General features: G+C 41.1%; 1 protein-coding gene across 7 annotated transcripts in view; it reads right to left on the minus strand.

Annotated features, from left to right (window-relative positions):
- PCSK5 (proprotein convertase subtilisin/kexin type 5) overlaps positions 1 to 23,421 on the minus strand; it is a 166,754-nt gene that overhangs the window by 31,097 nt on the left and 112,236 nt on the right. For all 7 annotated transcript variants that reach the window (XM_083576680.1, XM_083576685.1, XM_083576682.1 and 4 more), the window contains exons 9-10: positions 18,108 to 18,208; positions 1,357 to 1,460 (exon numbers count right to left, since the gene is read on the minus strand). In XM_083576680.1, the coding sequence (XP_083432806.1) occupies positions 1,357 to 1,460; positions 18,108 to 18,208 (205 nt within the window). The remainder of the gene's footprint in view (positions 1 to 1,356; positions 1,461 to 18,107; positions 18,209 to 23,421) is intronic.

Genomic DNA, 23,421 nt, shown 5'->3' on the forward strand with positions numbered 1-23,421 from the left:
GAAAATAGTGCCTCAATATCCCACATAATATGGCAGTGTACTTTCCTCCGGCCCTGCCATTTTATATATTTTTGTGCTTATGATACCGAGCCAAGATAGGGCACAGATGAAAAAATATGCTCAGAGAAAAGTAGCTGGCAAGTCTTGCCTGATGACATACATCTGGGGTGGGGAACCTCAGCCCTGGGGAGCAAATGTGGCCCTCGAGGCCTCTCTATCCAGCCCCCAGGTCATTCCCTCGGCCATGTCTCTTCCCTAGGCCATTCCCCAATTGGCCATGCTTTGCACCTTCCTGGCCTGTTTTTAGCGGGCTGGAATGTGTCCGGAAATGCCTGCTGCTTGCCTGGATAGAGGACGTTTGCATGGCTGGACTGTAGTCCACCAGGCAATGGTAAGAGTCCCGTCTATTGCTCCACCCCCTTTTTTGCCTGACTTCACCTACCACTTGCATGCAGCCCATTTTAGTTTTATTGTTTTCAGGAACCAAAGGTGAAAGGGTCATATTTCCTTCTTAAATTACTGCATATGCCTTTTTGTTATTCAGAAATTAAATATCCATACAAATTGCATAAAGGAAATATCTTATAAGCTTAGAAATATTGTATTGGCAAATATTTTCCCCAGGACTACCATTAAAAAAACAAACAACTTTCTGCAAATGTGGTAAATGATGTCATTTATTATTTTGGCACAATGGTAGCATACAGCTAATAGTTTACATCTTGAAGTTTGTTGGTGCACTTGAACTTGGAACTATGTGTTGGTTAGCTTCCTTTGTACTAGAGATGGAGAACTTGTGGCTCTCCAGAAGTTGCTGGACCCCAACTCCCATCATTCCTGTCCATTGCCCGTGGTGGCCAGGGCTGAGGGCAGCTGGAGTCCAACATCTGGGCAGCCACAGGTTCCTTAACCCTGCTTTATACCATGATCCTAAATTTATAATATAGAAATACGTCTAACTGATTTCAAGGAACTTACTTCTAGGTAAGGGTTGTTTTGATCACTACTTTCAAAAAATCATAATGTTGTAAATACTATGCTAAACATCAGGCTTAAAAATCACATTTCGGCTTCCCAGCCTAAGAGTTAGCTGAAGAGCATTTTTGCCTCCAAAATCAACCTATATTAACTGTTCCAATCAGGTTTTCTCTAACTTGCATATGGCATAGCTACATGATACAAGTGACTGGCAAAGCCACAAGGAGGCAGACTTCCCAAATGTTTGACCTCATGGTCTTGTTTATCTTATTAATCAAAATAGAATAGCTCTAACTGGCAGGCAAAGCGTATGAGATTTTTCTCTTTTGGAAGGTGGAAAAAAGGGTTTGCAATGATGAATAGGAAGGGAATACTCACCCTTGTAACCAGCCCCATTGGTTTTCCAGTCATTAGCAATCAGATGCCCTGCCCGTGAAGTCCTTACAATGATATGCTGTATATCTCTCCATGTCAGTAGTCGACTAGGGAAAGACAGTGAACAGTCATTTTACAACAAAAAAATAAGAAAAGCCAAGGAGGAGAGGGAGGGGGTGCCTCAAAGCAAAGGACAGAAACCTTTCTCAATGTATTCCAGCCAATATACAGCGTTAAAAGACTGCAGTAAATTTCAATCTTCATAATTTTCAGGGCAGAAAAGTTTTTACAAGCATGAAGTGGTTCATAGTTAGAGGAAGAACATCTGTCTGTCTGTCTGTCTGTCTTTCTGTCTGTCTATCATCTATCTATCTATCTATCATCATCATCTATCATCTATCTATCATCTATCAATCTATCATCTATCTATCTATCATCTATCTATCTATATCATCTACCAGTGGTTCCTAAACTACTTTCCCTATCAACCACTTGCTGATGTCTTGGAGGACAACTTAATGATCTCCCCATCCCCTGACCAGAGAGCGATGCCAGTGTCACACTGCTGATGTGGAGTCTGCAGAAAATCCCATAATGGGGCATTCTGGGGACAGAGAGCAGTAGGGGCTATGTCGGCCTCACTGCCACCACATTACAGTGTTCCAGACTGGTGCAAGATTTGCCTGCACCCTGACCTTTGCTCCCATCTAAAGTGAATAGCATGGCTCCAGAGGCTTGTGGCTTCATTAAACCCTGCTGGTTTAATTTCTAGAAAAACTGTAACAGAAGAAAATAATTGTTTCTTTTATTTATTTAAACAATTTATAGAATGCTTAACTCTGTAGTGTCTAAATGGTAAGACTACTTATCTGTCCAAGAGCACTGAAATAATAGGAAACTTATGGTTGCTTTCAGGTCTAACTGTGGTTTCTGTTAGCAATGGAATTGTGAGCAACTACTGCTAGTCTTGCTGCCCTTTTCCTCTGCTGAGTCTGCTAATACATTTGAATTAGCAGCAATCAGTACAGTTCATGTCCAGGTTATCCTTGACTTTCATGTTAGTACATCAATGTGTCGATCACCCACAAAAAACCCACAAGGACTGAAAAAAAAAATCCAGTCTCTAGAAGCATCTGAGCAGTAAAAAGAAATGAAACAGTAATATGGATGAGATTAAGTTGTCAGGTAAAATAACCATCCAATTCCCACAGAAAATTCAAAAGGGGTTTTTGTCCAGCTCAATTTTGAACAGAACCCATATTCTTCCTACAACGGAATTAACCTATAGCACTGGGACAAATGCAGCTGTTGGACACTTTAAAATAAAACACATAAAGATTTTCTACTATACTTCACATGCAATTCCGCAAATATTTTTTAATAATAATGGTAATATTATATGCATTCCAATCCTACAACTAAACAATAAAATGTACCATAGAAGATTCAAATAATGCTTGATTTCACAAATATGGAAATTAAACAAAATAAAAGTAGGAAATGAAAGCTCAAGTACTCATCATTGCCTGCCAAATTTCTATCTATAACTGCTTGACTATTTGTTGGTGCATAAATGCTCTCATGTTCCCACTAATACAAATAAAAGTGGCTTGGAAACATTCCCCAAATCATCAAACTTTCAAAAAGGTGGAACTGTGAATATTCTGGGAAGACACAAAAGAAGTATAACTTTATGCGCCTGCTATTCAAACTACAGTGCTGAATTTGTAATTTTCCTAATCCGTTTTAATATATTCCAGACAACATGGTCTGATAAAGAGTTTAGCTTTTTGAAACATTGGATGTGTAGATATTTTATACAAAAGCAAGCATTGCCATTCGTTATTTTCTGCTGTAGATTAAATCTGTGAGATTTTCAAAATTCAACTTGGTCAGGAGAAATAAGTGCTTTGTGTTGCTGCTGAGGAGAGTGTGCCACTTCGCTTTTAGCTATATGCATACAATCAAGATGATAAACTTCAGATTCAGGGAACTAGAAATGGAAGTATGAGGAATCAATGCACATGCAAAAATTAATGCAAACATTAAAGCCTTTGTGTAAAACTAGGATTCCCCTAGGCAACAAAAGGACATTGATTCCACCAGTTCTTCTACACTCATTGATGGGGGCTCCCACTCTCTGCCAGGTTCAGACTGGAAACAGAATGAGGCCATGAATATGAATTATGATGTTAATAATTTCCAGGGGAGATGTTGCAATAAAATACAGTGGTACCTCGGGTTAAGTACTTAATTTGTTCCGGAGGTCTGTTATTAACCTGAAACTGTTCTTAACCTGAAGCACCACTTTAGCTAATGGGGCCTCCTGCTGCCGCTGCACCGCCGGCGTGTGATTTCTGTTCTCATCCTGAAGCAAAGTTCTTAACCCAAGGTACTATTTCTGGGTTAGCGGAGTCTGTAACCTGAAGCGTCTGTAACTCGAGGTACCACTGTACATAGGAGATATGACTTATTGCTTTAAATATATAAAATTATATTTTGTTGCTACAAACTAGCAACACAAATGCCAAAAATTAAAGCATAGGCCTCACTTTGACCAACAGTGTTTATGTGTTCAAATGCAAGATTTTAATAAAATATTTTCTCTTTCCTATGTGGTATTAAACCCGATCCAAACAATAATTTGTTATGTATTGAAGTTCTCACCCTGGCCACCAGGAGAATCATGTATATAGTTTTCACTCAGGTCCACGTCAGTTAATTTAGGTGGGAAACCCTGGGTTGTTGTTGCTACAATGTTGACAGCCGGCTGCCTATAAAAGCAGGCAGGCTGAGCTGTTTGCAGTTCAGTTCTGTTCCAGCTTACAAATAAAGAGCTGCTTTGGAGAAATCGCTGCATTGTCTGCTATGTCTACCCACTATTTAACACTGGCGACGAAGGTGGGATCGATGGACAACAGAGCACAGCCTGACGCGGCCACCCTCTGAGATGAGCTGAATCACGGAGCTGAAACACTGAGCGAAATCACGGAGCAGAACCAATTCAGAGCTGACCGTTCTGGCTAGAGCACTGTGTTCCATCCATCGCCCTCGTCGGCATCGGAACCATGGCTTCACTCATGCCTCTACCACCGTTTGCCCCAGCCTCTGAATCATGGGACTGCTACCTCGCTCGGTTTGACTGCTACCTCCGAGCAAATGAGCTGACAGAAGTATCACAGGAGCGTAAGCGGGGCCTCTTCCTCAGCCTTTGTGGCCCCAAAGTGTTCGCAACGGCCCGAGCATTGGTTGCGCCTCTAGCTGTCCAGGCAGAGCCGTGGGACACAATTCAAGAGAAGCTCCGCAACCACTACGCGCCAAAGCCGTCCAAGATTGCTGCCCGCCATGCGTTCTACCACCGGAACCAGGCAGGGGGGAGTCAATTAACAACTACACCACCGCCCTCCGACAGGCTGCAATGCACTGCGAGTTCCAAGACTTAGACGATGCCCTGATGGATCAAATCATCTGCGGGGTCCGGGACATCCGTCTGCCAAGCCAGACCTCACACTGCAGAAAGCCACTGAGGAGGCCGTGGCCTCGGAAGCTGCTGAACTCTCCACCCAGGAAATCCGCAAGGCTAGTACCCCATATTTAAAAGACTATGTTCACTGGACAAACTGCACATGTAAAGCTGTATGGTAAATAGGGTCAATTAATATGCTTATGTGCCTTACTGAAACCAATAAGGGTATTGCTGTATGTAATGGAACCACTATGATTGTAACTAATGCCTTATCTCAGTGGGGAGGGGTGTTATGTACTGAAGTTCTCACCCTGGCCACCAGGAGTATTGTGTATATAGTTTTCACTCAGGTCCACGTCAGTTACTTTAGGCGGGAAACCCTGGGTTGTTGTTGCTACAATGTTGACAGCCGGCTGCCTATAAAAGCAGGCCGGCTGAGCTGTTTGCTGTTCAGTTCTGTTTCAGCTTACAAATAAAGAGCTGCTTTGGAGAAATCGCTGTGTTGTCTGCTATGTCTACCCACTATTTAACATAATTTCGCTAGTGAATGCTCTTATTAAATATACCTGCAATGTGCCCAACACAAGGGGAGAAAAAACACTTATGGGAATGAGCTGGTTTGTGATCAAAGGTTTTCCCTCCCCTTTCCCTTTGACCAAAAAAATCAAGAAATGAAAAACAAATCAACACTCTTGATTGCATAACGTAACTTCTCATTTGTATATGTGGCAATAAATCGGAACAAACATAATATGTGCAAATTCACAAACATTTTAAAATACAGTGTTCCAATTACCATAGCTGCAAAAAGGCATGGATTAAAAAACTCTGAGCAAGACCACCCTGAACCAAATCTCACTAATGCAACATAGATTGCATTTGGCAGTACAAAGCACAGAACAGAGACCTATAACTTTTCCTTTTGGTGAAAGTACAAGAGAGAGTCCTATTTTTCAAAAATTTCCACTGTGGTGGCCATTCTGTTTTGGTCCTTATTTAAGAACTGCGGTGTACAGCCAGGCTCCTCTAGCTTCTCCAGGGTCCCCCTTGTCACAGTGTGTACCTGAGTTGTTGTTAAGTCTTGCTGTCACTAGAGGACACTGTGGTGCCTACTAATCTCCTGCATACTCAACAGTCATGTTTTAAATTACTGTACCTAATATTAATTAACAAATATATTTTGAATAATTTCTCCAATGTTAACTACTTACTTACTATTTAAATTACTAGATATGCAACTTAAATTTTCTTAATTTAAATAACTCTATTTCACCCGACATTTGAAGTAGGCATGAGCAGCATATGAACTGAGGGCCTAGCTGTGCTGTGACCAATTTTCTAAAAATAAAAAATAAAAAATTGGGTTCTGGCAGGTTTGCAAATTCAAGCATTTACCATACTTTTTGCTGCTGTTCTTTTGAGAGTCACCTGGATCAATCCTTCTCACCAGCTAGAGCTACTATGGCAATTCTTGGCCATGGAGATTCATGCATTTTATAACTTGAAGAGCTGATTATCGCAATGTGCTCCATGTGGGGCCACCCTTGCGCCTGGTTGGGAAGCTCCAGCTTGTGCAAAATGCTGCAGGTAAACAGTTGGCGGGGACAGACAACCACCAGTGCTAAAAAATGTAACACCAGTGCTAAAAAAAATTCTATTGGCTAGCCCTATGTTGTCAGACCAGGTTCAAGGTTCTTGTATTCATTTAGTTTGTAATATATTGGGCTGTTTCAAATGCAGAACCAAATTAGAGTTTCTAGCACCATAGGAATGAGCCTCAGGCTCATGTACTCCCCCGTCTCATTTAGCACAGTCAGAAGGCGGAGAATGGAGAAAGAGGCTTCTACTTTCAAATTTGGGATTACTCCCAAGTTACACCCAAACTGGGAAAACTGTGGTCAGTCGAAACTATTGTTTGTTAACAACCAGGATCATTATCCTGCATTCTGATGTAAAGGAGGACTCTAATTATTTGAAACACCTCTTGCACTGGGGCACTGGGTGTAGGGAATAAGAATCATAGAATCATAGACTTGGAAGTAACCCCAAGGGTCATTTAGGAATCTCAACTAGATCATAAATGACAGATGGCCATCCAACCTCTGCTTAAAAACCTCCAAGGAGGGAGAGTCCACCACCTCCTGAGGGAGACCGTTCCACTGTCGAACAGCTCTGACTGTCAGAAAGATTTTCTGAATGTTTAATCGGAATCTCCTTTCTTGTAACTTGAAGCCATTGGTTCATGTCCTACCCTCCAGAGCAGGAGAAAACAGACTTGCTGCCTCTTCCATGTGACAGCCCTTGAGATATTGGAAGATGGCTATTTATCTCCTCCTGTTTAAAGCAGGCAGGTGTTTGCTTACCTCCTCTCTTCCTATCTTGGGCTGCAGGTTCCTCTTTACATCATTTATCCTGTTATCACCAGGTTGGGCATCACTTTCCTTTTGGGTGAAGACCAGAGGCAAAGTAGGTGTTGAGTAGTTCAACCTTCTCTTTGTCACCAAATAGCCATCGTCTCCACACAATGGACCTACCACTTAAAGATGACTTCCATATCTTCTCTCAGTCTCCTCTTTTCCAGGCTAAACATACCCACCTCCCTCAACCATTCCTCATAAGGCTTGGTTTCCAGACCCTTGATCATCTTGGCTGTCCTCCTCTGCACATGTTCCAGCTTGTCAATATGCTTCTTAAATTGTGGTGCCCAAAACTGGACACAGTATTCCAGGTGTGGTCTGACCAAGGCAGAATAGAGTAGTACTGCAGAGGTACCTTGGTGTACAACCATAATCTGTTCTGGAGGTTTGGTTGTAAACCAAAACAGGTTGTAACCCAAGGTGCGATTTCGCAAGTGGGGCCTCCCCCCCAAAAAGGGGCTGTAATCCCAAAAAAATAAAAAATGCATTGTAATCCAAAAAAAGGGACACACACTTCCAGGTTTGACGTGGTTGTAATCCAAAACGGTTGCAAACCAAGGTACCACTGTATTGCTTCCCTTTGATCTGGACACTATACTTCTGTTGATGCAGCCTAGAATAGCATTAGCCTTTTTTTGCTGCTGCTGCATCACACTGTTGTCTCCTGTTACAGATAGGTAGCCGTGTTGGTCTGCCATAGTCAAAACAAAAAAAACAAAAAAATTTTTTTTTTGTTTTGACTGTTGTCTCCTGTTAAGCTTAGGGTCTACCAAGACCCCCAGATCATTTTCACATGTACTGGCTAGCAAGCCAGGTGCCCCCCATCCTATATTTGTGCATCTGGTTCTTCCTGTCTAAGTGCAGAACCTCACATTTGTCCCTACTGAAATTCATTTTGTTAGCTTGTGCCCAGTTCTCCAATCTGTTACGGACATATTGAATTCTGATTCTGCCTTCTATGGCATTAGCTACCCTTCCCAGTTTGGTGTCACCTGCAAATTTGTGAGCATCCCCTCAATTCCTTCATGCAAGTCATTTATAAAGATGTTGAACAACAACGGGCCCAGGATAGAACCCTGTGGCTCCCTACTTGTCACTCCCCCCCCCCCCAAGTTGACAGGGAACTCCTTGGGTTCGGTCGGTCAACCAGCTACAAATCCACCTAACAGTTACCTCGTTCAACTCACATTTTACTAGTTTCTCCACAATAATATCATGGGGGCCTTTGATAAAAGCTTTACTGAAATCAAGATACACTACTTCCACAGCATTTCTCTGATCCAGAAAAAAGGAATTAATGAACTTCAGTTTGATTAAATTTGCAGGCTGAATATATGGACTCTCAGAACGTAACTCTCCACAGAAGTCATTGCCCAGCATATATGGAGCATGGGGCAAACCCAAAGTACCGAAGCTACTCCTGGCCCTGGGTTACATTTTCACTGAGCATGGTAGCTGCCCTAGAAGAAAAGGGATCTGTTAATTTCAAACACAGATGTGCAGTGTTGTTTGCCAATGCTGTTTCCCTTCTATGTGTGAGCCTCAGGGCAACTGGCCCTTTAACACCACCACGACTCAGACATGATTTTCAGAGTTGCTTCACGTGTTGCTTTTTCTGACTCAGAATTATGTGGTATGTGCAGGGATAGTCCCCCCTTAAAGGTATGTAGAATAAAGTAGATGCAGGGTTTTTGTTCAGTTCTGGCACCTTTTTTTTCTAGAAAAATAGCACTTTTTCTAGAAAGATACAAAATATATCAAAGTTGCATCCTTTCCTAGGCGAATCACTGACTCAGAGAAAAAACTCATTAATCTTAATTGATTCAGCACTCAATTAACCTCCCTAGAGATAGTTGTTAACCTCTTGTTAAGCCTCTTGAAAGCTGAAAAAAAAATGTATTAGCAAGACTAATAACCAATACCGATAGATAACTGGCCACATTTCAAAAACCAAACTATCTTTTTACCAGAAAAGAATCCCCAAATGGCTCATCAGCATTTGCTTACTGCTTTTGGATTGTGCACTCCAGAATGTTTAGCATTAATAAAAATGAGCAAGGGGTGTTGGGGGAGGGGGTGAAATAGGGACCCATCAGCCAAAAAACAAATGGCAAATCTTCCGCATGTGATGCTCACAAGGAGTTGCCCTCACTCTTCATGATGTCCCCAAAGGATTTATAAAGATAGTAAATTTGAAAAACTAGAAGTGGAAAATATATATAATTAGCTCACTTCTGTTCTAAACAATGTCTGGAGAAAGTGTGCACAGTCCCCACCTTACTGGAGAACATGGCTGATTGCCTTTAACATTTACTGTTCATTTGCATAATGTGGCATACGTCTGCTGTGCTACTTTACATAAAATTTTCATGCTTTGTTTTATTAAGTATTTTTATTTTGTAATTTCATATTTTTATGTGTAAACCAGATTGTGTTTGAGTTTATCATAAAAAGGAAGAATATAGATGACGAAGTCCTTCAAGTAATCTGGTCCAAAACAATATAGGGATTTAAAAGCTAAAACCAGAACTTGAAATTGAGCCCCAAACCTCATTGGTAAGTAGTGCAACTGTTTCAGTAATGGTGTCATATGGTCCAAACTCATTATTTGCACCAATAACCAGGGAGCTGCATTCTGTGCCAGTTGAAATTTCCAAACTTGTCTTTAAAATTAGCTCCACATGGAGCACATTGCAGTAGTCTAGTCTAGACGCACTATTCCATGACGAACTGAGGCCAAATCACCTGTCTCTAGATAGTGCTGCAGATAGCGTATCAGTCCAAACCTGTAAAAGGTGCTCCAATTGCCTCCCCCCCCCCCCCAGTTAAGGAATTGTGTCTAACACTTGCAACTGCAAAATGATGCCTTGGACCAAAAAAGGGTTCATAAACTGAGGTCTCAGGATGTATACCCAACAGAGAATATCCTCAGATCTCAATTTTCACCTTCAAAGGATTCTTTTGCATGGTGAAATGGAGTGGGGGAGATAATTTTTTGTTCTCTTTTGAAAGAACTGGGGGGGGGGGGAGGAATGGGTAATTTCTTTCAAAGGAAAGGAAGGGGGCAGAAGAATAAAGAGTTCTTTGCTTTCACCCTATCCTCTGAATTATTCATAGGTCCCTATTTGTGCAAACTTAATAGGCTCAGTTACTTGACCAAAGGGCTCAATTACTTGGGAATAGCAGCAACAACCAGTTCATCTTGTTTAGAGGGTCACACATTCAGACTAGAGACAGTGTATTAAATGGGCAGGTTCAAAAATGAATCCTTAGGCTGCTGGTGTCATCTATCCTAAGGAGAGATGTTTTTGTACAAGCATGTCAGCAGCAGAATATGAAGGTACACGTGGTTTTAAGAGGGCTGGGATAAGCAGACTATTTGCAAATGCCACCATGAAAAAACAACAAAGCAGAATATTAAAAATGTGGGAGCTATTCAGTCAAATCTAACAATGAATGTTTTTTGCTAGTTAGCATGTGAAGCGGTTAAGACCATAGAGTTCTATTGCTAATAGGCTGACTCAGACCATAGAAACATAAATGGTAGAAAAGGCTCTATGTGATAATATTTCCCCTCCTCTTCCGGGAGGAAAGAAGCAGCAAAGAAGTATTTCCTGTTCCTTCCTTCCCCCACACTCTCTCTCCAGCCAGCCAAGAAGGAGGGTGTGCCTCCAATTGCTCTAGCATCAGGCACATGCCTGAAGCTGTTTTTGCAGCAAACACAAATATTTTACCTTCAGTTACTTTGAATGCAATTACTGCTAAATACAAATACTCAACTGTGAGTAAACGATATGTTTTAAACTTACATTTCAGTCTGCAGCATGTTTCTTTGATAAATGGGGTAATAAAGGGGAGATCAGCCTAACAGCTAATTCTTATGCTTCTAATTAAACTGCCTAAGGTGGGATTTAAACTCTGCTCGGCTCCACACTTTTAACCACAAGTGGTAAGTGGATCCTTTTGTCTGTGAGTCTGTAGGGGAATAAAATATAGTTAATTATATCCCCTCACCTACCTAAAACGAAGTGTGAAGCATTTGGCAGAAGATGTAGAATGCAAGGGGAGCTGAGCAGACGGAGTACAAGTGCTTTTGCATCAATGCCCATAAGAACCACCCAGTTCCAAAAAGTAGACTCAGAAGCAAGTCCTATTGTATTCAATGGAGCTTACTCCATTGAAAATCTTATGTACTGAAGTTCTCACCCTGGGCCAGCAGGGGAATACTGTAGATAGTTATGCAAATAAGGGATCGAAAGTGACATTCAGTGATTGGATAGTTTTAGAAAATTGTTACAGTTACATGGTACTGGAGCTCTATATAAGCAGGCTGACTGAACCCCTCAATTCAGTTCTGTTCTGGCCTCTGAATAAACAAGAGCTGTTTGAAGAATCGCTGTGTCGTCTGATATGTTGACCTACAACTTAACAGAAAATATAGAGGAATCAAGAACAACCTTTTTGAATGGAATGCTCCTTCTCTGCTTCCAGCAGCAGATGGCATGGCGGGGCATGGTTGCACAGCTGACCTCTAGTTGGTTGCTGCTGCTTACAAAAAAGTAGAGGCATGAGGTAGTGGCAAGGCTGGTGCAGTACACCTGTGGAGTCAGCCTGGCATTCCTCCACCTCTACCTCCAGTTAAGCAGCAGCTATTTGACCAGCAAGGGGTCAGGTGAGTGGAGGTCCCCCACCATGCTTTCTACTCTGTTATTCCTGCTCAAAATAAAAGAAAGTATACTGGGCTGTTACCTCATGGTTTGCAGTGAAGCAGGTGGAATAAAATCAACAAGAGGGTTTTTTCTAAAGTATGCTATATTGAAGTAACAGAACAATCCCATACATGCCTATTTAAAAGTGAGTTTAATGAGACTTGTTCCGAGGTGAGTTTGTATAGGATTACAGCCTTAGACATCAATCCAATGCACATTAACCTGGCAGTAAGCTCACTGAACACAGTGGGAGTTCTTCTGAGTAAACATGCATCAGATAGTGAGGTAAGAGACTTTCCAAGTATTATATAACAATAGAATTTTACATTTTTGCCAAAGCTAATTTTATTCACATCTTTGAACCCTTCTATGTTGCAACCCCTCTGCTGTCCAATTAATTAATTTGCCAGTAGATCACTAAGAAAAAAAGAAATTAATAAACACTTATATTCCAAGACATTCCCTTCCTCTACAGTTTCCACAAAACTCCACCCCAAAAGGTCATAAACAGAACATAACACAGCTGCCTGGCTGTTCCACAAATTACCCATCACTCAGAGGCTAACCCAAACAACTTCCAGTATTTTGTGCAGCTTAAGATAAATCCAAATCCAGTGATTCATCCAAAATTCACATTCTAATTTAAAGAACATTAGGAATATAATTTACAGCTGAGAGAGCAACAAATTCTTCATACTCTATGGAGAATTAATACAACTGTGTGCCTTCCAATTTCTTAAGACTTCAAAGAACGTTGTCCTTAAGCCATAGTTCATTGATAGTACAGATAAGCAACAATTTCCCACATTTTTCCATTATCCCCAGACATTATACTTCAGCATGTATACTAGGAGTGGGAAACCAAATATGCCCCCCTCCAGGCTGCTCCCCACTCCATGACCTTGCTGACTTTCCACCCTCTTGTTTTTGCCTGGCTGGAATGAGCCATTGAGCTCTGGTGTCTTTTGGTTGTCTGTATGGAGGAGAAAGGCAGCATTTGCACTTGTTGCTGTGCCCACTTCTGCTTCTGTCTCCACCCAGCACGGCCATCTGGCCTCTGGAAGACTGCATAGAAGGGGATGTGGCCCTCAGGGTGGAAAAGGATCAGCACCCTTTATATATACCATAACATTCTGTCTGAGAAAATCAGTCACATTGGATTAGGTGTGGTGACAACATTTGAACTAAATCAGGGCTGTACAATAGAGTAACAGAATTGGATGCAAAAATTGTTCCAATGTAATGTTCTAATTTACTGGGCTATGTAACACACTGTTCTTCTTTGGTTTGCATGTGAGTTGCCTGTTCATGTTTGGTGATGCACACACCTGCTGCTAATTATGTAAGTCCTGGTTGTATATTCAGCTATCAGCATTGCATCTTATCAGATATGAAGGCTGATGAAGGGATAAATATTGGTGTGTGCCTTGCTTTTGCCCTGCAGTTGCCAAAACCAAGTAGTTTCCCCACTGGCTATCTTAGCTCTGTTTTGTACATATTCTTGAATACAATTTAAAGGAAAAAGAGTGAAAAGTGCCACTCAATTTGATCTTTGGTGTTTGCTCTAATTGAGCATGTCCAGAATGAATGAAGGTACTCAAAGCATCAGCCACTGCCTTCAGCACCAACCTCTCTCTCCTCTTGCCTCCCCAAGGCCCACTTATCTGGGGCTGGAGAAGGGGAAGGAGCAGATGTAGCAGCAAGCACTCCAAAACAAACAAGATGAATTTTAACAGGGAGAAATGTAAAGTATTGCACTTGGGCAAAAAAAATGAGAGGCACAAACACAAGATGGGCGACACCTGGCTTGAGAGCAGTACATGTGAAAAGGATCTAGGAGTCTTGGTTGACCACAAACTTGACATGAGCCAACAGTGTGACGCGGCAGCTAAAAAAGCCAATGCAATTCTGGGCTGCATCAATAGGAGTATAGCATCTAGATCAAGGGAAGTAATAGTGCCACTGTATTCTGCTCTGGTCAGACCTCACCTGGAGTACTGTGTCCAGTTCTGGGCACCACAGTTCAAGAAGGACACTGACAAACTGGAACGTGTCCAGAGGAGGGCAACCAAAATGGTCAAAGGCCTGGAAACAATGCCTTATGAGGAACGGCTAAGGGAGCTGGGCATGTTTAGCCTGGAGAAGAGGAGGTTAAGGGGTGATATGATAGCCATGTTCAAATATATAAAAGGATGTCACATAGAGGAGGGAGAAAGGTTGTTTTCTGCTGCTCCAGAGAAGCGGACACGGAGCAATGGATCCAAACTACAAGAAAGAAGATTCCACCTAAACATTAGGAAGAACTTCCTGACAGTAAGAGCTGTTCGACAGTGGAATTTGCTGCCAAGGAGTGTGGTGGAGTCTCCTTCTTTGGAGGTCTTTAAGCAGAGGCTTGACAACCATATGTCAGGAGTGCTCTGATGGTGTTTCCTGCTTGGCAGGGGGTTGGACTCGATGGCCCTTGTGGTCTCTTCCAACTCTATGATTCTATGAGTTCCACAGCAAAGCATTACTTCCCACTGAGGAAGGGACTGGAACTACAAGCCCCACCAGTTTCCATGTCAGTTGCGAGGTCAAGGGAAGAACTCAGTGGGTACTTAAGGTGTGGATCTATTGGAACATATTCACAGTCTGCTTGCAAAATGCTATAAACAGGCCATGCTTGACCTATACCTACTTGGAAAAAGTCAAACAAGGAAACATACTTTGATTTCTTGAGAGATTCCCTGCAAATAGTACTTAAATAGCCCTGGTGTGAATTTTCAAAACATTTATGGAGCATTTGGCTGCCTCTACTCCTATTTATTTTCTCAAATAATGGTCTAAAATATATGAGATCATGTTTAACATTAGTTGCAACACTGCTGGGATTCATCCATCAGTATTATGAATTATACTGGATTATATCCATCAGTATTATGAATTCCCATCCAGAATGTTTGCATGACGAAGCTCAGTTATTACTACATTGAGTTCTAGAAATATAATGCAAGTTATAGTTACTGACAGTGGGAAAGCTCTTAGTGTATATAAAAATTTCCATATCAAAGTCTGATCAAACAACAGTTGTAAAAAAAAAAAGTTGTAAGGCTTTTCGGAGGGGGGGAGCTTCCTACTGATGAATTTTTCCTTTGGTTGTTTGCTGAATAGTAGTCTAGACAGTGAACTCTCTCCCACATTAGGAAGAAAACATTCAAAGAATTGAATCCAGACTGGATTGTGTGGAAAGACCCTGATTCATCCCTCAGCGCTACAGCTTTTGTCATCAGTTAATATGAAAAAACACACTCTTAAACTTAAAAAACAAAATCATATTACACCCCTGCCAGGACTCAGCCAGACTTTGCAGGTCTTTAGGACATGCACTTGGACCTAGAATCTGGGGTGACTATCAGGAACAAAGACATGTGGATGAGGTCTATATATCAGCTTCCTAACAAGAGACTTTCAGGCTGTGGTATTCAACGAAGTTTTATTCACAGTAGTGTCAATGAAATCAATGAACCTGTCATGTTCATTTATCTCAGTGGGTCTACTCTGAGTAAAACTTTATTGAATACCACCCAGTCAACCAAATATTTTTGTTTAGGACTTAGGAAAAAAACCAGCATGATGCCAGACAAAGTATTGTGTGAAATACAACTGGCATTTTTCTGGATTTATAACAAGTGGGTAATTATTGTAAACAGGGGTGAAAATAGGCCATATTTCATCTGGGTTAAAGACTGAGTTTGGCGCTCCCCACCACACAGACACACACAAAGAGGCTGGAAGCCTCAATGGCGCCCCCGGAGGCTTCATCCGGGACAAAAAACCTCCCTTAGCTATGGTTCAGGTGTAAGCATCTAAATAATCCCAGAACAAGTTTTAATTTTGATCAAGTTCAGGCTATATTTCTAAGTTAGATAAGTATGATTTATCATTTACAGGTTCTGCCTTGTTGACAGAAGAGATGTTTTCTTCATCTAAGGCAGGTATCTTCCACATTTAACCCCAACCCAAATATGCATTTGGGGACCCATTTTGTAATCTTTTAATCAATAGTAATTTCTGTGTTAATTGTGCACAGGGCTGAGCCTATGGACTTATTCTGTCTTCCTGTGTTTACATTTATTACGCTTCTCCTAGGCTCAGCCCTGTGCACAAGTAACACAGATATTGCTAGCATTCCTTACCTCAATACAGTGGTACCTCGAGTTAAGACCTTAATTCGTTTTGGAGGTCCGTTCTTAACCTGAAACTCTTCTTAACCTGAAGCACCACTTTAGCTAATGGGGCCTCCTGCTGCCGCCGGAGCACGATTTCTGTTCTCAACCTGAAGTTCTTAACCCGAGATAATATTTCTGGGTTAGCAGAGTCCGTAACCTGAAGCATCTGTAACCCAAGGTACCACTGTAATATCCTCCTATATCGACCCCACAGCCTTTCCTTTAGCATTTAGGAATTGAGGTTGCCACCCACCTGCTTAGCCTGTCAGCATTTTGGACTCTGTTTTGGCAGAGGGAGGGAGCTAACCTCTTTGTTGCCTATTCATGCCTTACTGTGCTCCTGAGGTAAGTACCAAATGTTATGGGGCTTTCCCTACAGCTGATTCCTCCTCCTCTTCTCCCTTTCTCAGCCTCAAGCCTACAGCCCCATCTCAACGTTTGTTTTCCGCAGTATGCTGGGAGAAGAGGCCTGCCCTTCAACCTGGTCTTGGCTATTACTAGAGAAGTGCTCTGCAAATACTAACACCGGCAAGAGCCAATTGTTCCTGCCTCCACACACATAATAATGTGATGGATTTCAGACCCTTGGTAACACAGATTTATGGGTTGGATGGTTTCATATTTTGATAGTTTCAGATATTACAGTAATTTGCTTCACTTTTCAAACAATCAGAGGCAATTTCAATTCATTAAATAAGTAATCATATCTTTTTGTGTGTGTGTATGTACCAGTTATGTGTGTGTATGTACCAGTTATGAAAAAACTATGTTTTACAACAAGGATTAAGATGTGACAAGAAAAGTCATTTGCAGATAATATTACTGTATTAACTTTTCCCCAAGTACTGTATTGGTAACAATCTAATTATAACAAAAGCACTGATTTACTTAAGACAGTATCAGCTTTTCAATTACCATCTCTTATTGTCCCTTATTCAAATTCTTATGTCTTTTTTATAATCCCGTACTCATGCCCTGTAAATTCAGCAATAGCAATTTGACAAGTGCTAGATGCTGGCTCAAAATTATGTTTCCTGTCTTGTGAAACCAACAAAAGGAAAGTTTGCCTGGTGCCTTCATTATACATGTTTAGGCGCCAGGCAAAAACATTCATTTTTAACCAAGCCTTTGGTTGATTTGATTGACATCCTATGCCCTTTTAAAATGTGGGTTTTTTTTGGGGGGGGGGGTTATTGGGTTGTTTTTATTTTTATTATGTATTTTGTGGTTTTATATTTTGATTTTATTCTGTGAACCGCCCTGAGACCTCCGGGTATAAGTCTGTGTATAAATTAAATAAACAACAACAACAGAACAAGCTAAAGCAGGTTTTTCAATTTTATGGTTAATTTTAACTACTTTTATGCTATACCCCTTTAGAATTGCTCCTGTACTCCTATTGTACACTGCTTAGAAACTGTGGTTTAAAATAATATTTAAAATAAATGCAAGCAAGTACAATTGGTTATGTGATATGTTGCAGCCAAACAGTAACATTTGTAGTAGAGACACTGAATGGTATCTAAGTCAGTCCCAGAATAGACTCAATGGACGTCACACCTATCTGTCCAATTGATTTCAGTGAGACTACTCTACTTAAGTCTGGATACAAACCAATATTCTCAGAAACTAGGTATAGTTCTCATTCATGCACACAAATATGGTCCCACATCTGGCTTTATTTTGTAAGAAACCGAGGATAGTAACTATAAAAGCTGATTGCATGTGCCACTTGCATATTTTTAGTTCACAAGCCTGAAACACTGATCTATGATAAACCACTAAGCAGTGGCTAATTATAAACTAACTTTAAGCAAGTGAGAATCTACTAGAATATAACTACAGTCCAAATCCATCTTGATGTGGAGAAATATATCGATGTAAACGCAGCAAAAAAGCCAAAAATGTGCAAAGGCTAATGTCTTAATGACTGTTCATATCACTCAAATCTTACTTTGCTTCCAGAGCCAGTGCAATGATTCCTGCAGCCATAGGTGCCGATGCTGATGTTCCCGTGTGGCTGTCTGTGCAACGCTGCCTCAAGTCTGTGGTGATCTGGGGAAAAGGAGAGTATGTAATTGATGGCATGGTTTATTCATTTATTTTTTATTCCTTAGTTTTATATACTGCCCTTCATCAAAAGATCTCAGGGCGGTTCACAAGATTGTAGGAATCAAAAACATGTTTCAGTTTCAAAAGTTTCAAAAACATGTTTCAAATGACTTACAAGCATGAGAAATATATTTAATTACTGATTGGGAAGAATTTTGTTTTATTTTTTTTTAAAAAAAACAGTGTTTGGTTTGAATTCTTTAAAGCAAGAGGATAAACTAGCTGCCTTGAAATTTCAAGCAACAGGTGAAATTGAAAGTCATTAAAATAATGGGTTTTATTACTGAGTTCTATCAGTTCATTAATTTTCAATATTCTATGCTAACATTGCATGAAAAATTAAACTCCACCCTGCTTAAGTTTTGTATCTGTCAAAAAATGAACTGAAGATCATTATTACTTGCACCATCAGTTGCCACAGAAAAGGAAGTTACCAAAACATAGGGTGTGGGGTGTAAAGCAGTCCACACTAGGTGTGGATATAAGCTGCTTGGAGAAAGGTTGGGTGCTGTGCCTTGGCTACTCAAGTAGACATAATGATCCTCAGGAATATAATAGCCTGAGGGAACAATGTACAAAGCTGCTAAAACAATAATGTGGAATGCCGATTGAAAAGATAAATGCAATTGCCAGTAGAAAAGTTAACAGGGAGCCAAGAAGGTGACATACAATAGGAACTGAGTTATGTATGTGCTAAAAAAAGCTTGGAAGTCAGAATAACAATACGCAGGGAAGAAAATTATGTGAAAATAAAATTCTTACTTTCTCAACAGTTGTCAGGAATAAACCCCACGCCAAGTCTAATGCTACTGCATTCAGGTGCACTCAAGAAATAATGACAATACAGTGGTACCTCGGGTTACATACGCTTCAGGTTACAGACTCCGCTAACCCAGAAATAGTACCTCGGGTTAAGAACTTTGCTTCAGGATGAGAACAGAAATCGTGCTCCGGCAGCGTGGCAGCAGCAGGAGGCCCCATTAGCTAAAGTGGTGCTTCAGGTTAAGAACAGTTTCAGATTAAGAACGGACCTCCGGAACGAATTAACCCGAGGTACCACTGTATAAGATCACTACTTCTATCTATATATCATGGGCTTGACATATCCCTGAGTTCTAAAACTTTGTCACAGCTATCCTTCATAAGTAATGGCATACTAGTTTGACTCTTTCAGGGCCATAGCCAGAAATATTATTATTGTTGTTGCTGTTGATATTATTATTTGATTAAACAGACACCCAATAAAAGAAAATATTATTGGTGGTTTACAAACTTATTTTTTTTCTTAAAAAACCTTGCATTCATCAATATACTAACTACTAACAAAAACAATCCCAGGAATCATATCAACAGCAGCAACAGTGAAACAATCAGAAGTATATGGACCATACAACCTGAAACAATCTACTTAAACTGGTGTTGGAAAGTTGTTAAAAGTTTGTGCCAGGCAGGCTTAGCTGAGAGAGCATTCCATAGCTGGGAGGCCACAACTGGAAAAGTCCCCTTCCATGACACCACCCTCTGGGAGTTGTTGTAGTGTTGGGAGATAAGGGTAAAGATAAGGGGTCGGGTGGCACTGTGGGTTAAACCACGGAGCCGAGGACTTGCCGATGAGAAGGTCGGCGGTTCGAATCCCCGCGACGGGGTGAGCTCCTGTTGTTTGGTCCCTGCTCCTGCCAACCTAGCAGTTCCAAAGCACGTCAAAGTGCAAGTAGATAAATAGGTACCGCTCCAGCGGGAAGGTAAACGGTGTTTCTGTGCGCTGCGCTGGTTCGCCAGAAGCGGCTTAGTCCTGCTGGCCACATGACCCAGAAGCTGTACGCCGGCTCCCTCGGCCAATAAAGTGAGATGAGCGCCACAACCCCAGAGTCGGCCACGACTGGACCTAATGGTCAGGGGTCCCTTTACCTTTACCTTACTAGCCCAAGATGTGGTTCTTCGTTAAGAAGAATTCATATGGTGACTCTCCTACTAGCAATAACACTTTAAGAAGCCTTGCTGCATCATCCAGATGCCACCCATCCTCTTGGTGCTGCCTGAAACAGATTGCTTTTCCTTACTCCATGGCAGGCTCAACCCTAAGGGGAGTCATTTTAAGTCAATGCAAAACAACAAAAACTTAATACAAGTACTCATATTTGTCTGCTGATTAAGTTTCCTTCGATTCAAATTACAAAGGCTAAAAATAAATGTTAAGTGTTTGACAATTATCAGTCATGTCAATAACCATTGCCTTTGAATTCACTATTCAGAAAGACTGGAAAACGGTGCTCTTAATTCTTGCAGTAAACATATAGAGAACAGAATCACATGCACTTGTGGTGTTGTTTAAGCCCTCAAACAAGGAACTCCTAAGAAACAGAAGCCATTCAAAAAAGAGAAACACACTGTTGCCTTTCAGCGCTTATAGCACATGAAAACTCTGTTGGGTCAGTTTCAGAAATTAGCAGAGAAAGGGAGAGCAGGCCTAGCCTCATGACCAAAGAGAGAAACATGCAACTGGTTTGGGATGTTCAGCTCTAGCAGTTTTCTTCAACCCATTCTAGATGCCAACCTCTTACTTTAACTTCTGTAAAAAAACAGGCTTTCATGCAGGATCAGTGTGAATGGGAGCTGTGCAAGCTGTTTTTGCTTGGTTAGACTCTTCCAAGGTTTTCCTCAGTTCCTCAATTCCCAGGATAGGTGTTGGCTGTTTTTGGACTGCAGCCGTGAGATGGGAAAGCCTGTTGTGTGAGCAGCTTCCACGTGGGCAAGCTTGGAAAAAATCCAAGCTGATTTTTTCCCCAGTTGTTTGTTTTAGTAGATTTCATACATGGTCTACAGTAGAACTAAAACTGTGGGCAACAACCCTACATACAATCAATCACAATTTTGAGTTTCAGCTAATTAAAGAGCCCTTTCCTTGGCAAGTATGTCACTATGGAAAATGTTGAAGAAAACTCATTGAGATGTCCCATTTGAGTCAACAGCAGTTAAGATATTTAGATGAAAGTCTAAAGGCTTAACACGACCCCCCCTTTGTTGAATGGTTGCTGCTAAGATTGCCTTGTCAGGGACAGCTTGTATCCATCTTCAAAAACGAAGAGTGGGACCACCAAGAAGCAAGCAACCTTCAAGAAGAAAAATGATGTTTGAGATTCCAGGACCACTGATGAACAACCTCATTAATCACAATGTAGAAATGTGAAGTTTGGCAGGGGTATAAATTTGACATAAAAAGAGGATGAGTGTGTGAAAGATGTCAGTCCATTCAACAGGGCAGGGACTGCACTAATTCTCCATCTTTTAACCACAGCTGATTAAACCCGCCTGCTCCATATGCTATCCCAACTGCTATCTCATGTTTGAGCTTGGCAATTGTTTTAATGTGCCAGGTAAAATGACTTCAACTGAACTCAAATAACCATTTCATACGACTGGCACTATATAAATTTACATGACCAAAACAGCATAGTTTCATAGATTTCAGAACAAGTGTAATCTTTCTAATAAACGTGGAAAAAGAAGCCTTACATGACATTCCTATTGCATCATTCTTGCAATACTACAATGGTTGTGTGGTTAATGATTTTAGAACCTCTAAATAGTATTATTTGTTTGCTTTGTGAGCAGAACTGGGATTTTGCCCTTCTAAAGGAGGCCTGGCTGTGGCTTACACTCCACAGCTGACAGCCCATCCATCCCCAGGGCCATCTGTTAGCTGGGGCCGGCTGCCTTTCAAAGGACTTTGCAGGCATGGATAACACTGGCTATCAGCAAACACAATCTATGCCTTCACATATCTTTGTTCCCAAGCAGTGGGACTGGGATGGGGTGCCATCAAGGATTGATACATGACTTCAAATATGTCTAGCCACCCCATTCTAGCCTTGCTGCCAGGCAAGGGATGCTACATCCAATTTAGGATGTATGAATCTCTAAGGGGTTCTGGAGAGGAAGATTGCTGTAGTCTATCAGGCAGTATGATCCTCAGCTAATTCTGCTGCCCCCCCCCCACTTTTGATGTTCAGTTGCACTCTTTAAGGGCCTCATTATGAATTTTCAGGATGAGCAGTTTTGTGCTTACCTACACCTATCTAGATGACTATGTTGCAACACTTTTCTTCAAGTGACTTGCTCTGATATTAGGGAGAAACTGCATTTCTATGCAGCTATTATGAAGGCATGCTATTGGGAAAGGTCAATTATTCAGGTCAAACATAGTTCCCTTGCTGATCACATTATCACTGTTTTTATCTTAAACCTATTACAATAGATTTCATGTTTCTTTCTTGAGCCTGTAATGTTTGTAACATTATTAACCTGTTAAAGGTTTCGAGTTGGTTGTTCCTCAAAGTGAAAATACAACCCTAATGGAATCTTGAAGGAATCATTTCTGTCCTATTGTGGCACTTTATAATAGAAAGGCAAACAACATGCTAAACTGAATTTCTTTTTTGTTAACTGAATCTGAATACGCAATACAGTGGTACCTCGGGCTACATACGCTTCAGGTTACAGACTCCGCTAACCCAGAAATAGTGCTTCAGGTTAAGAACTTTGCTTCAGGATGAGAACAGAAATCATGCTCCAACGGCACGGCGGCAGCAGGAGGCCCCATTAGCTAAAGTGGTGCTTCAGGTTAAGAACAGTTTCAGGTTAAGTACGGACCTCTGGAACAAATTAAGTACTTAACCCGAGGTACCACTGCTTTACACTAGATCAGTACAAGCTGAATAAACCAAGGATTCAGAAACTTTTTGTCAAATCACCTCTTGAACGACCCAAAGAGAATCCGGTCTCTTTTGTAACTCCACCTACCACACAGGAAATGGAAAACCACTGATTACATTTTATAATACATCCTACCTATCCGGATACATCCTATTATGGTATATAGGCCTTACAATCTATGTTATTAGTGAATACACAATTCAAAATTTCAGTTTCATAGAACAGACCAGCACAAATTCCACTCCACCAAAGTTTCCTAGGTGCAAAGCTTACCACTGTGTAAAACTCTGAAATTTGGACCAGCTTATGTGTAAATGCACATCACTTGATTTCTTATGCATGTATTACTCAGTACTTGAAGACTCTTAGCTGAAGTTTAAAAGTTTTGTTTTTGAGGTGATGTGAGATGCACTGAACTGTAGCATTTGGCCTGTGAAAGACTC

Source organism: Podarcis filfolensis (assembly GCF_964270895.1).
Source record: "Podarcis filfolensis genome assembly, chromosome: 11".
In the NCBI taxonomy this organism is placed as follows: Eukaryota; Metazoa; Chordata; class Lepidosauria; order Squamata; family Lacertidae; genus Podarcis; species Podarcis filfolensis.